A 17,520-nucleotide genomic window follows, 5' to 3' on the forward strand; every position below is an offset into this window, starting at 1 on the left:
TACGTGCAATTCACATTCGCTACAGCGCCATCTACGTACATGGTAGGGTTTAAACACAGTAAATAACTGTCCCCCATGAAGCATTAAATTCGAGGCTATAGGCGAGTAGTTGAGCCGGTACCATGCCGTGGAAAATGACCATTAGTTTGGGAAAATATTATGGTAAGCAATGGCAAGAGACTGCTGTTTCTGTGTGTTTACTGTACCTATCTACACAAAGGTCCTTTACACAAGCAATAGTGCAAAAGTCAAAGTCTATTTTAATTATAAACTACCAATGTTGACCAAAATTCTGTACACTAAGATTTTACAATATTAAAATAAAGTTAATACAAATAATCAGTACAAGAGTAAAAGGGGTACAATAGCTTTACAATTGCTTTTCTGCTGGTAGAAAATGGCAAGCAGATACAACAAATCACAGCGCACGCCCTCTCTTCGGCAGCTAGCCGCCATTGAAAAGCAGTTGGGGCACTGGTGGAAGGCGTGAGATGCAAATTTGCTTTTGCAAATTGAGATCAGGAGAAAAGCGGTTGCTCACTGGGTGGTGTAAATGGTTACTAATCTGATATCACACATGCAGGTCGGAATTATATATATTTTGTAGTATCTGCTTTGCGGCAAATATTACATGCAGGTCAGTTTGACCCCCTTGGAAGAAAATGACAATCCTGTTGGCCCACTGATTTCAGTCTCCCTCAATATGCCACACAACTCATAAGCTGGATTTGAACCGTGAAATGGGAAAATTGCACAATGTCCTTTGTAACATGGTTTTTACACAGAAGACAGTGGATGGAGATTTTGAGGTGCTTGTGGGGTGACTTTTATACTGTGACCTAAGTAAAAAGAAAATAAGAGAAGGTTTAAAGACTTAACGTGATGCATGCCTACAAACAAGCTTTAAATGTATTACATTGGGAGCTACAATCCTGGTGGATAATTTAATTAAGTAACAAACTTTTTGTCATATTGTCATATGGCTTGACTGAACATATAATAAGAATTGTTTATGTGTAACCAATATAAAATATGATAGTGAATGATGCCAAGTACAATAATTAGAACCATTAAGAGTTAACAGGAGTATAGTATAACAAGAATGCTATGACTATTCTTTGAGGAGGATGCTAGGAATATTATATGCACTTGGTAAGAACAGAACGAGAAACATGAATAGAAAGGATAAATATTTTTCTTTTACAGTTATGAGGAAATTAGAATTAATATTATTTTTGTTATGGATCCAAAAACTATTAATGAAAAACGAAACGCTTTCTGATTGGTAAAAAATCTTTGAAATCCGAAATCAAATATCATTTTTCCTGTATTAAGACATAATCCAATGACAGAAAGGTTCACGGACCCATGGACCGACCCGGTCCGACGGTAATGGTAATTATCAACAGCAAAAGGGAAACAGAAAACCAAATGTACTGCGGTAAAAGGGAATACCACAATAACTAAACCGTACAAACGGTGGGTGAACCGTTGTGTGGTTGGACCGTCGTGAGCGTGGTGTGTGAAAATGGCGACTGGAACGCTATGTCAGCATCCATAAGCTACAGTACCGCATCTGGCAACCCATCTATCATTACCAGCTGGGCAAGGAAATATAATACATCTAAACGTCGATCATGTTTTATGAGGCAGGTTTAACGATGGAATATACTCAAGACCTGCATCTGAAAATGAGTAAGAAAATTGCACAGCTGACTAAGGTTCGTAATGCGCACGTTTTTATCTCTTATATAATGCAGCCTGTTTATTTGTCATGCTAGCTTCGCAAGCGCTAGAATGTATCCTGAGCTACGGTGTCAGTGGAATGTGAATGGCAGAAGCCAGTAAGGCTCAATATAAACAACATACTCTGATGCTTAACATTTCTAATTGCTGAGGAAATAGATTGTAAAATGTTGTTAATGCGCCACCTATGAATAGTGCCGTTTTTTCAAGCTTGGATTTTTTTTTACAGCAGGAACTACATTGTTTTATATAACAATTCAAACAAAATGGGCTGTATGAACATAGAAATAGAAAGACTCAAAAATCACACAGTTATTATGTAATGAAACCATGAAAAAGTAGGGCCCCCATCCTAATAAATGCTATTCCAAATAAAGTATACCCCAATGTAAGTATTATGATGCACAAAATGTGTTTTCAAACAGGAGTCCCCCAAATAGGTTTTGCAGTCGAAAGTAGGACATGTAGAAGCGGGACTTGAACCAGTGACTACTGGTGGAGTAAGATGGTACTTTTCATTGGAATGTAGTCAACATTTTATTTACAGTCATACTGTAAAAAGTATTCAGTAGTGAAATAAAAGTATATATAATTCAAAAACAACTCACAGTATAATTAATTGAACAATAAAACATTTTAGTAATAATCCTACTTTATATATTGCTCAACAACTAAGATATATGTACAGTTTTGCTCAAAAGTTTGAGAATTGGTATTCTACCATTTGTAAAGAAAACGTGAGCAGGCAAAACATATTTTATTTCTTATGGGATTCACATTCAACTGTAGATCATGGCACAATCTGGAAAAATTAACTGACCCCATTTCAAAAGTCTGCATACCCTTAGTTCTAAATACAGTGTATTGCCCCCTTTAGCACCAGTGACAGCGTGCAGTCTTTTGTAATAGTTGTCTATGTGCCCCAGATTCTTGCAGGTAGTACAGCTGCCCATTCATCTTTGCAAAATCCCTCCAGGTCATGCAAAGTCTTTGGTCATCTTGCATGAACTGCAAGTTTGAGATCTCCCCAGAGAGGTTTGATGATATTAAGGTCAGGAGACTGTGATGGCTGCTGCAGGACTTTCACTTTTTTCTGCTGTAACCACTGGAAGGTCAACTTGGCCTTGTGCTTAGGGTCATTGTTGTGCTGGTAAGTCCAAGAACATTCTATGCACAGCTTTCATGCAGAAGAATGCAAATTTGATAACATGCTGCATTCATTTTGCCATCAATTTTCACAAGATTCCCCATGCCTTTAGAGCTCACTCCCCCAAAAAAACATCAATGAGCCACCACCAGGCTTCACAGTGGGCACAGTATTCTGTTTACTATAGGCCTTTTTGACCCCTCTGATCATAAAGCTCTATTTTGGTCTTGTCACTCTAAATTAGTGGGCCAGACGCTATATCTTTTTATATTATTTTCCAACTTTATAAAGTTCCATTACCTTGTTATGCAGGTATTTTGACAGTTCTTTTCTTTTCCCCATGGCTCAGTATCTAGCCTGCTCAGTGCATCCACATGAGAGCTAACAAACTCATTGACTATTTATACACAGACACTAATTGCAATGTAAAAAGCCACAGGTGTGGGAAATTCACCTTTAATTGCCATTTTCATCGATGTGTGTCACCTTGTGTGTTTGTAACAAGGCCAAACATTCAAGGGTATGTATACTTTTGATCAGGACCATTAGGGGGATTTCTGTTATCATTATGATTTAGAAAGGAGCCAAACAACATTGTGATAATGAAGGGCTTCATATGATGACTTTCTTCAAATAAAAGAAAGTCATCATATGAGTCATATTTTCAAAATCAATGCCAGCATTTTACAATTTCTGCCAGGGTATGCAAACTTATGAGTACAACTTTACATTTAAATATTATTATTTTACAGATAATTGATTGAATGAACTTGTTGAATGTACGGTTTAAATATCTTAACCTTTTCTATCTTGTCTCAGAAATTTGGCTGCTATCACTATTCTGCCCTTGTGCAGTTAACTTTACTTGGTGCTCTGGCCTCCTGTGACCAGCCTCCCACACCTATTCAGTTTGTAGGTGCTGATGTAAAAGTCAAATTAATGTGCAGCTGATGATTCAAATTATGTATTCTTTTAATAATGATCAACAGATTTCCAGATTATAAGACAATCCATTACCAATTTCAAGGGCATAGGTTTGTGTTGCATATTGATGTGAGGTCAGGTTCAATTGATCCTGGGGGTTTTCACTCTTTTCTGGGAGGGTCTTTCTAGTGTTTTGTGGCCAAATTTATACACTGAATTAATGTTAATATAATATATGTTAATATATTGCATCTTCCCTTGAATTGGTAGACTTTCATCCACTTGCTAACAGTAGGCTATATAGTATATATTGCGTCATTCTGACTGACTGGACCCCACCACACTACTATCGCTTTGACTGACGATTGTAAACAAATTACATATGTGAAGGAGCGCATTTTATAAAAACGACTTACAACATGTATTGTAATTTGTAAAAAAAAAAAAATCAGTTATCATCATCTTCCGCTTATCCGGGGCCGGGTCGCGGGGGCAGCAGTCTAAGCAGAGATGCCCAGACATCCCTCTCCCTAGACACTTCCTCCAGCTCTTCCGGGGGGACACCAAGACGTTCCCAGGCCAGCCGGGAGACATAGTCCCTCCAACGTGTCCTAGGTCTTCCCCGGGGTCTCCTCCCGGTGGGACGGGACCGGAACACCTTCCCAGGAAGGCGTTCCGGAGGCATCCGAAACAGATGCCCAAGCCACCTCAGCTGACCCCTCTCGATGTGGAGGAGCAGCGGCTCTACTCTGAGCGCCTCCCGGGTGACCGAGCACTCTCCACCAACCTGAAGTGGGCAAGCCACCCTTTTCCTCAATCGGAAAGTTCAGTTAGAAAAATAATATTAAGGTCTATTTCAACATTTACATAAAACAAATTGGAGGCAAAATGTAATACACACACACGTACGTAATCGAATACTAAATTAATTTTGGGTATTTGAATATTCAGTTATCCGTGCCCATTCCTATTGCTAGTAGAATTAAAGTATCATAGGATGTGCCCCAGATAGCAATGAGTCGGCGGACCAGCGGCGGTCCTCCAGAGGAAGTAGATGCATCAGAATATCTTGATCGCAAACACGTTTGCTGGCACACTGCCAGCCACCTTCCTACTGCCTTTGTTCCGCGGCCGGCCCACAGGCCAACTGCCGTTATACCGAAGGCGGACCTTCCGTGGTCCGTCGGAAGCAAACGCTATTTTCGAGCGATCTGCCGCTTGTATATAGATAATATTTATAGCATGCAGTTTATCAAGAATAATGATTGATCAAACCAGACAAATTTCCATTTGGCTTTTTAATTCCACATTTCAATGTACAGTAACTGTCATTGAAACAAGATGTCAGGTCACTGAAATATAAATTACACACACACACTACAGAACATGCAGGTTTCCAATTACATTTTGGTTAAAAATAACTGCCTTACAAGCAAATTATAACACTTAAACACTATAATTGTTAATAATATAGAGAGGTCAGCTCTGGGATGAAAAGAATTACCAGTAAACATTACAACAAGTAATGAGGATATTTGGTACCAAAGAATGTGCAGGATACCAAATAATTTGAGGTATAACATCACATTTTCAAGCCATTTCTAACAATATGATAAGTGGTAATAATTTAGAGTAAAGCTCTGGAGTAGAATAGACCATTATAATGACATTGCTGACCTGGGGCACAAGATTTACACTGTGCTGCAATAAGATCTGTCTCTTGTATCTGTGATAAATAAAACTTGACATATAAATAGAAATTCTGTGGTAAAACAGTAGTAGAACAGACCATTATAACTGCAATTCTGACCTGTGGCACAAGGATTTACAAACTATATTTAACAATAGAATAACAGTTAAGCACTGACGGAATGAAAAAAGGCTAATGTTAAAAACAAAGTAGAATATTTGGTACCAGGTAATGTGCAATATCAAGTATCAGAGGTATGGATTTCCAAGGTATTTTTAATAGAATAATAGTTAAGCACACTGATGGAATGAAAGTAGAATTTAGGTTCTAGTTAAATGTGCAACATCAAGTAACAGGTATAAATAGGATTTACAAACTATAATAGAATCGTTAAGCACTGACGGAATGAAATAAGCCAATACTCAAGATAAAATCCCAAAAAAAAGTTATGTAATTTCCACAGTGAGCAGTGTGGATTGGGTGAGTGTAGTCTGGCACTTCTGGCTTCTTGAGTTTACTGACTGCAGGATAAAGAAAGTGTTTCAGTTGTCAGTGATGCTGGGGTGTCAGTAGTCAGCCTAGGTTTAAGGGGTCGGCTGTGGGTCCCTCTCAGCTGTGCAGCACCTTTTTCCGCCGATAAAAGGATTCCTCATCTTAAACAGAAGCAATAGTTTCCAAGACAAAAAACATCACTTACATGTACTCAAACTCATGGCTCTGTGAAGTGGAGTCTGGATTACTGGGGAGAAACCTGGTTCTGAGAAAGAGGGATGAGAAATTAGAAAAACTAACAAAGGGTATAGTTTAGTGGCAGGATCACAAATTAAGCTGGTTAAAAATATATTTTAAAACTATTTAGGGCAGTAATACTGTTAAAGAGTATACTGAACATTTATTGAGCAACCTTCTAAGATGTGTTATTTTTCCTGAGGATCACTCCACAAAAAAAAAAATATTCACAGGAAGGCAAGTACCCTTACCAAAAATAAGTATACTTCAAGTAAATTTTATTAAGTATACTTAAGTAACGTTCAAGTATATTTCCCAAGTATACTTGATGTAGTAAGTATACTAATATCAAGGTACTATTAGTATACTTGTAAATGTACTATTTTAATACTTCTTGGGACTAAATTGGCACTCTTTTTAGTTTATAAAAGTATACTTTTAAGTATACTTGAAGTGTAAGAGTAGTACAGTTTGAGTTAAGAACTAGTTTACAAGTTTTATTTTGTACTGCAACTATACTACAAGTGAACTTACTAGTATACTTGAAGTATAAAAACTATTAAACTAGTAGTTTACTGAGAGTATACTTAAGTGTATATTCATAAACAATAAAGTGCCCTAGAAATAAATTAATAGTAAACTACCAGTATACCTATAAGTTGTCTTTAAGTGAATTTATAAGTATACCTTTAGTTTACTAGTCATATACTTCTAGCCAACTTTTTCGTTTATGAGAATACACTTTTAAGTATACTCTCAGTAAACTACTAGTTTTTACACTGCAAGTATATTACTGTAGTAAGTTAACATCATATTTATAGTTTACTATTTATACATTCTTTTTTAACTTTAAAGTATACTACTAGGTTTCTATCTATGTATTATTTTTCACGCTTGAAATATACCTGTAACTGTACTTGAAGTGGATTTGAAGTTAATTCACTTGTACCACTACCAGTGGACAATACACATAAAAATTCACATAAATCAGAATTTTCTAACAAAAATTGTATTGGACGCCAAAACATAACAATGAAAACTCAAATCGACATCCCAGTTCAAAACCCAATAAACACACAGTATAAACAGTCTTTAGGGTAGGTTAATATTAGAATATGTCATGCAAGAGCCTCTCTGAAATCAGTTACTGGCTGGCTACAAAACTGTTGTACTTCTCTACAATTTCTTCCCTGTTAAATGGCCATCCTGATGCAGAGGAACCACAAATCCAACCCAAAAATGATCAACTAAATGGAAACAAAAATTATTTTCATGTCTTCTTTTCAGTGGTTTGTTTGTTGTAGCTTTCATTGTTGCATTTTTTTCTTATGATACGTCTCACATCTTGAATGCTGATGTCAGGGAACTTTGACAGAGCATGGCCTGTGAGTTAAAACACACATACACACACACACACAGACACAAACAAAACAAAAAATTACTTTCGCGCTTTTTTCCCAAGCTAAAATTCACCATCCAGAATTAGCATGATAAAACAGCCCAAAGCAGCATGTTGGGATGTGCAATTCAACTTGAGCTTGATTTTGATCAGATAAGTTTCTGAACACTAATGCAATGGGACAGTGTTTCCCTGCCATAGACAAGCACTGCAAGGTCCCCGATGTAGACTGATGGATTTGCAGTCCGCAGACATTTAAGCTTTCTTATAGGGACTTGGACATCAGAGCCTGCCACAAGAGACACCTGCAAAACAATTGAGTGATCAGTTAGTTTGCAATTGGTTATACATTGTGATAAAATAATGATACACATTCCCTCAGAAACTGTGCAGTATACATTGAGGGAATTTTTCTTTGATCCACTGCTGATTTTGAACGTTTGCCCACTGACAAAGTAATGATCAGTCTACAATGTTAATGGTAGGTTTATTTAAACAGTGAGAGACAGAATAACAACAAAAAATCCTGAAAAATCAGCAGGGGATCAAATAGTTAATATGTACAGTAAGAGAAGAAATTACGTTATTATTCCCCGACCAGACAGGAAAACTGGAACGCATTCCCACATTTCACAAGGAAAGAATTATTGAGGGTGCAAAATTCTACTGTGCCACGCAAGGCAGAGCATGGGCAAGCTGCACTGTAGCGTCTCCATACACATTAACCATTGGGAAATGGGGGAATGCCTCCCAGATTTCCTGTTTGGTCAGGCAATATGCAAATAATATTCAACCTTACAGATTTTTTGTTTAGATTTTTACTGAGCCCTTTTGTCTTTTTAACACACAATGGAGGAGAAGAAATGCATTTGGTGGTGGATTTATTGGTAAAGCCATGTTTTGCAAAACATTGTAATTGTGAGGAAGGGTAGACCAAACCCCCAACTAGCCACCGTTCTGGGTAAGGATGTAATAGATGCAATGCTTTCTGTTAGATTTTTTGTTTACATTTGTATTGAGCCCTGTTGTTTCTTAATACACAATGGAGGGGAAGAAATGGATTTGGTGGTGGATTTACAGGCAAAGCCTTTTTTGAGAAAAGCTGGAATTTGCGAGGAACCAACCCCCAACCTAGCAGCCCTGTCCCAGTTAGGGAAAGGATTTGTGTGGCACTTTCAATCCATTCGAGTGGCTTACAGCATCGAAGGAACAACGTTTTTCTGAGTACATTCTTGTTTCTTTGGTATCTGTAATGTCATTCATTTTGGCTTTGCAATGTATAATTGTGTTGCTGTGTCCTGTTATACTTCATAATGGTACTGTCCATCCTTGATAGTTTCATTCACCATGTATTCATGTTTCTGTAATTACTAGTGTTGTAAGCCTCTTGTTAAATCACATTATTCCCACTGTCACTGTGAATATGGGATGGTCGAATGACAATAGCCTAATAGCCCATAGGATTAGGCCGCCATACATGATAGAATTATTAGCTTTGCGTCCATTGTGCTGAAGTTACTAATCGTTATTGGTAAGTAGGATAAAGTGCCCCACTTTGAAAATCAAATGCCCGTCCAACATGTTTGTTTTGGTTACTGACCTGTATCTACTTGACAGGCAAGCAGGTTAGGAATGTAACCAGCTGATAGTTTGTTTTAACGAGCAAGGTAGTAAATAAATGTAGCTGCAATGTACAAAAGTTGTCCAGGGGCCGGGGCTTCGACAGGGAATGATTTCTTTGTCATTTAAATTACGCTATATGGGCTTAGAAAATACACTCACATGTGCATATAGGGGTGTACTGATTTCGATTCTAGTTAGAATTTTTTTGGTTCAATCTTGAAATTTAAGAGGAGTTTACATTACTTGTGGCCAGCTGTTACTACCTCCACGATATTCATGCAACCGGTCATGTACGGTTCATGTAAAGGATTTGGCATTAAACGAATTGCACTCATTAAACCATTAAAAACAAAAATACCGCTCCATACTTGCAGGCCTATTATTTATTTAACTTGGACAACAATAAGACTTCCCATTTTCATGGGAATATTCAAAATGAAGTTCTGTGGTTTGTCTATAATTTGTGTTGTGTAGGCTACATTTTCAAAAGAAAACTATGTGGGGGAAATTATAAATGAAACAGAATTACAATTTCAATAAAACTTTACATAGGGTAAAGTATATTATAAGGTGGAGCACAGAAGAAATGTTTAGAGCTTATGTAAGCTAATGTAGAGAACATGATCTAATATTTAAAAAAATCTTATTTAGATGTTGTTGTTTTTATTTGCTTCTACAAATTTGCTTTGGAGATTGATTGTGTAATACACCCAACCACACTAGATGTGTTTACACTGCACCTTTGCCTAGGGCTAGGAGCATTTTATGCCCAGGGCTAAGAAAGAATTCACACTTGCATATTTTGAAGTGGGAAAGCACCACTCTTAGCCTAGGGCTAGCTGGCCATGCTCTGGAGCAGTGTTAGCACCTACTTTTCAGGGCTAGCTCCAGAAATATTGTGACAAAATAACCAGTGTGAAACAGGGTCAAGAACAAACCATAGAACCATTTATTGTCCAATCACAAAAGCTGCCCTTACACTTAATTTACTTACGCTTGTGGCGTGCATCCTTAGGCCAGGGTTGACAAACTCTTGTTTGAACGCAGCCTAAGCTGACCTGGGACCAGTCTTAGCCTGGGACAATGCAGTGTGTAAAGGACGTATATTTTCCATTCCCCACTGTAATGTACATGGGATACTCTTCAGTAACTCTTCAGTAACGCTGTGAATGTATTGTACGAAATACTTAGGAGAGTTTGTAAAATTACAAATATAATGTGAAATCATGGGGCACTGTGCTACATCCTGCAAAATAGTATATTGTTGTCCCTCTTTAACCCCCAATGCAACACACTATGCTGGACATGGAATTCATATTGTCCCATTAGTTAGCTGCTAATGGCTTTCATTAGGAGTATGGGTAGTTACTCCATCTAAAATTATTCTGATGACATGAACATTGTAACAGACAGTTTAGCTATTAATAATAATTTGCCTTTTAGAAATGGTTTTATGAATTCAAGCCTCAGTAGCTAATCTATGCTCTGTTGCAAATTAATCCACTGTTTTCATTTGTACAACGACTTGCTACTATAGGAAAATATTTAGTCGAATGCAATGTTGCCATGATAATTTCATAAAAAAATGTATAATACCTAGCAGAGTCAAAACAATGGCTAACGTTAATGATAAATGCTATCGACGTTAGCTAGCTAGCAACGTTAGCTAACGGAAATACAGCTCTGGAAAAAAAATTGACCACTGCAACATTATCGTTTTTTCAGATTTTACTATTTATATGTACATTGAGGGAAAAGAGTATTTGATCCCCTGCTGATTTTGTACTTCATCCCATTGACAAATTATCGGTCTATAATTTTAATAGTAGGTTTCTTTGAACAGTGAGAGACAGAATAACAAAAAAAATCCAGAAAAACGCATGTCAAAAATCTATAAATTGATATGCATTTTAATTAGTAAAATAAGTATTTGATCCCCTCTCAATCAAGATTTCTTGCTCCCAGGTGTCTTTTATACAGGTAACGTGCTGAGATTAGGAGCACCCTCTTAATATGCATTAAGAAATCCCGCTAAGTCCCCTGCTCAAGAAAGCACATGTACAGGCCCGTCTGAAGTTTGCCAATGAACATCTGAATGATTCAGAGGAGAACTGGGTGAAAGTGTTGTGGTTAGATGAGACCATAATCGAGCCGTTTTGAGGAGGAGGAATGCTGCCTATGACCCCAAGAACACCATCCCCGCCGTCAAACATGGAGGTGGAAACATTATCCTTTGGGGGTGTTTTTCTGCTAAGGGTACAGGACAACTTCACCGTATCAAAGGGATGATGGACGGGGCCATGTACTGTCAAAGGGCATTGAAAATGGGTCATGGATGGGTATTCCAGCATGACAATGACCAAAAACACATGGCCAAGGCAACAAAGGAGTGGCTCAAGATGAAGCACATTAAGACTTGGAGTGGCCTTGCCAGTCTCCAGACCTTAATCCCATAGAAACTCTGTGGAGGGAGCTGAAGGTTCGAGTTGCCAAACGTCAGCCTCAGAACCTTAATGACTTGGAGAAGATCTGCAAAGTGGAGTGGGACAAAATCCCTCCTGAGATGTTTGCAAACCTGGTGGCCAACTATAAGAAACGTCTGACCTCTGTGATTGCCAAACTAGGGTTTTGCCACCAAGTACTAATTCATGTTTTGCAGAAGGGTTGAATATTTATTCCACTCATTAAAATGCAAATCAATTTATAATTTGTTCAAATAAACCTTAAATTAAAATTATAGACTGATCAGTGGGCAAACATACAAAATCTGCAGGGGATGAAAAAAAATATAATCCTTCACTGTATGTGTTTGAGTAAAATGAACATTTTAGTTTTATTCTATAAACTACTGACAACATTACACCCAAATTCCAAGTAAAAATATTGTCATTTAGAGTATTTATTTGTAGAAAACAACAACTGGTCAAAATAACCAAAAGTATATGCATATTTTTTCAATCAAGTTTTCAAACTTCAAATAATGCAAATAAAAACTGCAAAATACTAATATTGCAAAATTCGGCCTGGCTCTTCTTTGCTTCTCATTGATGAAGGGCTTTTTTCTAGCTTTGCATGACTTCAGCCTTGCCCCTAGGAGCCTGTTTCGAACCGTCCTCATCGTGCACTTCACCCCAGCTGTTGTTTGACATTCTTTTTGTAGGTCACTTGATGTAATCTTTTGTTGTTGAGTGACATTCGAATGAGTTGACGGTCATCTCAGTCAGTGGACAGTCGTTTTCACCCTCTGCCAGTCTGTAGCTTTGTTGTCCCCAATGTCTGTTGCTTGACCTTGTTCTTATGAACCGCCTTCTTTGAATTTTTCAGGATGGAAGCAATAGTTATATTTTTATTCAATTTACCTTTGAGGTACTACTTGCACTATATTTGCCATCCAGCTGGTCCTATTGCAAAAGAATAGTGCTGACCACAGTAGTGGTTTTTATAATTTTCCTTAAATTAGATTTGTTTCAGGTAATCACCTAATCAGTACCTCATTAAGTGAAATGAGGTGTGCCTGTATTGGAATTTAACAGACATTGGAATGGAATGGTTGCCATACATGTAGAGATGCTGATTTATGATGCTTTAGCTATTGTAAATTTGCTTTTGGTAGAGAGGGTGTTATGTGTTCAGGCCTCAGTAGATAATCCATCCTCAGTAGTTAAGTAATTTCTGTTTTCATTTGTTTCCACCATTCCACTTCTAACTGAGGGCAAAAATTATCAATTGCACCTTTTTAATTGTAGTCATGACAGTTAAAATTAAAACAACACATGGGCACATATGCTTTATGCCCATGCCCTAAAAAAAATATTTTATTATTGCCACCTATAATAGTATTTTGATCATCGAAATTTAACAATTCTAAGAAATACTTTGCTCAAGCATTGATGTTAATACGCATACTCAAGTAAACATAACTTTGAAAATGCTAATGATTAAATTGTTCTGTCCCGATCACTATCCTACAACAAGCAAAAGTTGAAATCATTTATGTGCTCTGCGCTGGGGAAGATGGAGAAACTTCCATTCAGTTATATTAACCATGTGATTCTGGTACATACTGTGGGGAGAACAAGTATTTGATACACTGCCGATTTTGCAGGTTTTCCCACTTACAAAGCATGTAGAAGTCTGTAGTTTTTATCATAGGTACTCTTCAACTGTGAGTGACGGAATCTAAAACAAAAATCCAGATAATCACATTGTATGACTTTTAAGTAATTAATTAGCATTTTATTGCATGACATAAGTATTTGATACATCAGAAAAGCAGAACTTAATATTTGGTACAGAAACCTTTGTTTGCAATTACAGAGATCATACATTTCCTGTAGTTCTTGACCAGGTTTGCACACTGCAGCAGGGATTTTAGCCCACTCCTCCATACAGACCTTCTCCAGATCCTTCAGGTTTTGGGGCTGTCGCTGGGCAACACGGACTTTCAGCTCCCTCCAAAGATTTTCTATTGGGTTCAGGTCTGGAGACTGGCTAGGCCACTCCAGGAACCTGAGACTGGCTAGGCCACTCCAGGACTCCAGGACCAAGATGTCACGATACATGGCCCCATCCATCCTCCCCTCAATACGGTGCAGTCATCCTGTCTCCTTTGCAGAAAAGCATCCCCAAAGAATGATGTTTCCACCTCTATGCTTCTTGGTTGGGATGGTGTTCTTGGGGTTGTACTCATCCTTCTTCTTCCTCCAAACATGGCGAGTGGAGTTTAGATGAAAAAGTTCTATTTTTGTCTCATCAGACCACATGACCTTCTCCCATTCCTCGTCTGGATCATCCAGATGGTCATTGGCAAACTTCAGACGGGCCTGGACATGCGCTGGCTTGAGCATGGGGACCTTGCGTGCACTGTAGGATTTTAATCCATGACGGTTTAGTGTGTTACTAATGGTTTTCTTTGAGACTGTGGTCCCAGCTCTTTTTAGGTCACTGACCAGGTCCTGCCATGTAGTTCTGGGCTCATCCTTCACCTTCCTCATGATCAATGATACCCCACGAGTTGAGATCTTGCATGGAGCCCCAGACCGAGGGAGATTGACCGTCATCTTGAACTTCTTCCATTTTCTAATAATTGCACCAATAGTTGTTGCCTTCTCCCCAAGCTGCTTGCCTATTGTCCTGTAGCCCATCCCAGACTTGCGCAGGTCTACAATTTTATCCCTGATGTCCTTACACAGCTCTCTGGCCTTGGCCATTGTGGTCAGTCTGTTTGATTGAGTGTGTGGACAGGTATCTTTTATACAGGTAACAAGTTCAAATAGGTGCAGTGTGGAGAACAGGAGGGCTTCTTAAAGAAAAACTAACAGGTCTGTGAGCGCCGGAATTCTTACTTGGTAAGTGATCAAATACTTATGTCATGCAATAAAATGCAAATGAATTATAAAAAAATCACACAGTGTTTTTTTTTTAATATTCTGTCTCTCACAGTTGAAGTGTACCTATGATAAAAATTACAGACCTCTACATGCTTTGTAAGTAGGAAAACCTGCAAATTCGGCTGTGTATCAAATACTTGTTCTCCCCACTGTATATTACATTCTGAAAATTTCAAACAACTTCCTAGTTACATTGTTTGGTGCTTGAATTAACCCTTGCAGCACCAAATGTTATGGTAATTTCATCGATAGGAACTCTTATTGGAAGTAAGTACAGAGACATTATACCTTTGGCACAATTAGCAGTTTTATTTACTTGCAAGGAGACAGGTTTCAAAAGCTTACAGAATAAACCTATGAGGAATCTCTGAGCAAAACACAGAACAGTCAGTATTTATACATTTAAAAGGAGTGTGGTAAGATTGTGCACAGCTGTCTTATCTCAACAATACATAGGTTTTACCCAAAGGGCGTGTGGTCCCCCTACCTTATCCCAAGGAACTAAGGACACTGTAGGTAACTGAATCAACTCAGAAGTGACAAACCACCTGGACAATAAACAGATAGAGAGATCCTCCTCTAATACATTCCTTTTCTCATCTAAACATGGGGAGTCAGTACTTTTAACCAGTTACTCAAGTAAAGAATTAAGTATACATCATTTCAAAAAATTCCATTACAATCTGTCTTCTTGATACTGAAGATGTCATTACCCTAATAATTAGAGAACGGAATAAGTCAGAAAATGTCTGGATCTTCATCAGCATGAGTCTGGAACATTACCTGTGTTGTGTAACTTTAAGACCACACAAGTAATGTTAAAGCTAGCTAGCCAGAAGGATTACCTCAGTTGCCCAAAAGTAAACCGCAAAGTATCGTTTAACATCACAATCACCTGTGCTAATGAGTACGACATAAACAAACAAATATAGTGACTTATTTGTGCGCGAAGCAAGTATTTTATTTTTTAAATCTTTCACCATAAACGCTGCCATCTTGAGTGATGAGCACTAAATAATTCTGCTATCTATCTACAGGCATGTAGTCCGTTCTCAGTTAGATACTACAAACAAAATTACGAACAAACTGCTGACCATGAGATTTTGACAGAAGCAGGGGAACAGAGAGCATGGTGACTGTAGGACGTACAATGATTTTTGGGGCATCACGGCCAGAGTGAATGTCATCTTTTTAAGTGGGAGAACTTGCACAATTGGTGGCTGACTAAATACTTTTTTGCCCCACTGTATAATGAATTACAGGATTTCTTTGTTTTAAATGTCAAATGAATTTGAAGAATGTGTATTTCAGGTCTTATGATTAGAAGACCAAATAAACTGTAACTTCAAGGAACACACAATCACTTCCATTTGTTTTTTAGGCTCTAAAAGTGATTTAAAGTAAAATACACCACATGAACATTCTTCAGAATAAATCAAATGTTTATTTTAAACTTATTTTGATGATGTTCCCAGAAGGTGGTAAGGGGTTGTTATCTTGATGCGTGGAGGTTCTGACATGAATGGCTGACACAAGCTGTCTAGCTTTCTTGAAACTCAACAACAATGGCAAATAACTAAATTGCATGTCTAGGCCTATAATATACAGTCACCTAAAGGATTATTAGGAACACCTGTTCAATTTCTCATTAATGCAATTATCTAATCAACCAATCACATGGCAGTTGCTTCAATGCATTTAGGCGTGTGGTCCTGGTCAAGACAATCTCCTGAACTCCAAACTGAATGTCAGAATGGGAAAGAAAGGTGATTTAAGAAATTTTGAGCGTGGCATGGTTGTTGGTGCCAGATGGGCCAGTCTGAGTATTTCACAATCTGCTCATTCACTGGGATTTTCACGCACAACCATTTCTAGGGTTTACAAAGAATGGTGTGAAAAGGGAAAAACATCCAGTATGTGGCAGTCCTGTGGGCGAAAATGCCTGATGCTAGAGGTCAGAGGAGAATGGGCAGACAGATTCAAGCTGATAGAAGGGCAACTGAAATAACCACTCGTTACAACCGAGGTATCCAGCAAAGCATTTGAAAGCCACAACACGCACAACCTTGAGGCGGATGGGCTACAACAGCAGAAGACCCCACCGGGTACCACTCATCTCCACTACAAAAAAAAAAAAAAAAAGAGGCTACAATTTGCACAAGCTCACCAAAATTGGACAGTTGAAGACTGGAAGAATGTTGCCTGGTCTGATGAGTCTCGATTTCTGTTGAGACATTCAGATGGTAGAGTCAGAATTTGGCGTAAACAGAATGAGAACATGGATCCATCATGCCTTGTTACCACTGTGCAGGCTGGTGGTGGTGGTGTAATGGTGTGGGGGATGTTTTCTAGGCACACTTTAGGCCCCTTAGTTCTCCTAATTCCTGTAAGTTACCTTTATTTGGCACCTGTGGGTTTTATCAGTTTTGTAATCCACATTTTTTGCAAACTCCATGATAGGTAAAGCAAGGAGCTAAGTAACTCACCAGTGTCTTAAAAATGCATGCTGGGTTGAGCATGCCCTAACCATGTTAAGTGAGCACTACTCTGAGTGGTATTGGAGCGGTACTTGAGCGATTGAGCATTCAATCAAATAACGCTCTTCGCTCCAGTCAAATTGAGATCAGTCAACTCATTGTGCTGTAGACTGCAAGTTTTGAGCTAACATTAATTTCAATCGGCTCAAGAAACTACATTTAACTTCCATCATACTGGCTCTGAATAGGTACACAAGCAATTGCAAGAATCTTATATGAATTCATGAATAATTAATTAACTGACATACACAAACTCACAGGTACAAATTCCTTTGGCATGCTGTGAAAAACACTACCATTACAGTGTTTTGGAGAAGCATAATATGATTATAAAA

General features: G+C 38.1%; 1 protein-coding gene across 3 annotated transcripts in view; it reads left to right on the top strand.

Annotated features, from left to right (window-relative positions):
- The first annotated feature begins 1,410 nt into the window (after window positions 1–1,410).
- LOC105031273 (protein FAM184A) overlaps window positions 1,411–17,520 on the top strand; it is a 249,226-nt gene continuing 233,116 nt past the window's right edge. For all 3 annotated transcript variants that reach the window (XM_020044400.2, XM_013132781.3, XM_029125749.2), the window contains exon 1: window positions 1,411–1,721. In XM_020044400.2, the coding sequence (XP_019899959.2) occupies window positions 1,638–1,721 (84 nt within the window). In that variant the 5' untranslated portion in view covers window positions 1,411–1,637. The remainder of the gene's footprint in view (window positions 1,722–17,520) is intronic.

Source organism: Esox lucius, chromosome 15, assembly GCF_011004845.1.
Source record: "Esox lucius isolate fEsoLuc1 chromosome 15, fEsoLuc1.pri, whole genome shotgun sequence".
Classification (NCBI taxonomy): Eukaryota; Metazoa; Chordata; class Actinopteri; order Esociformes; family Esocidae; genus Esox; species Esox lucius.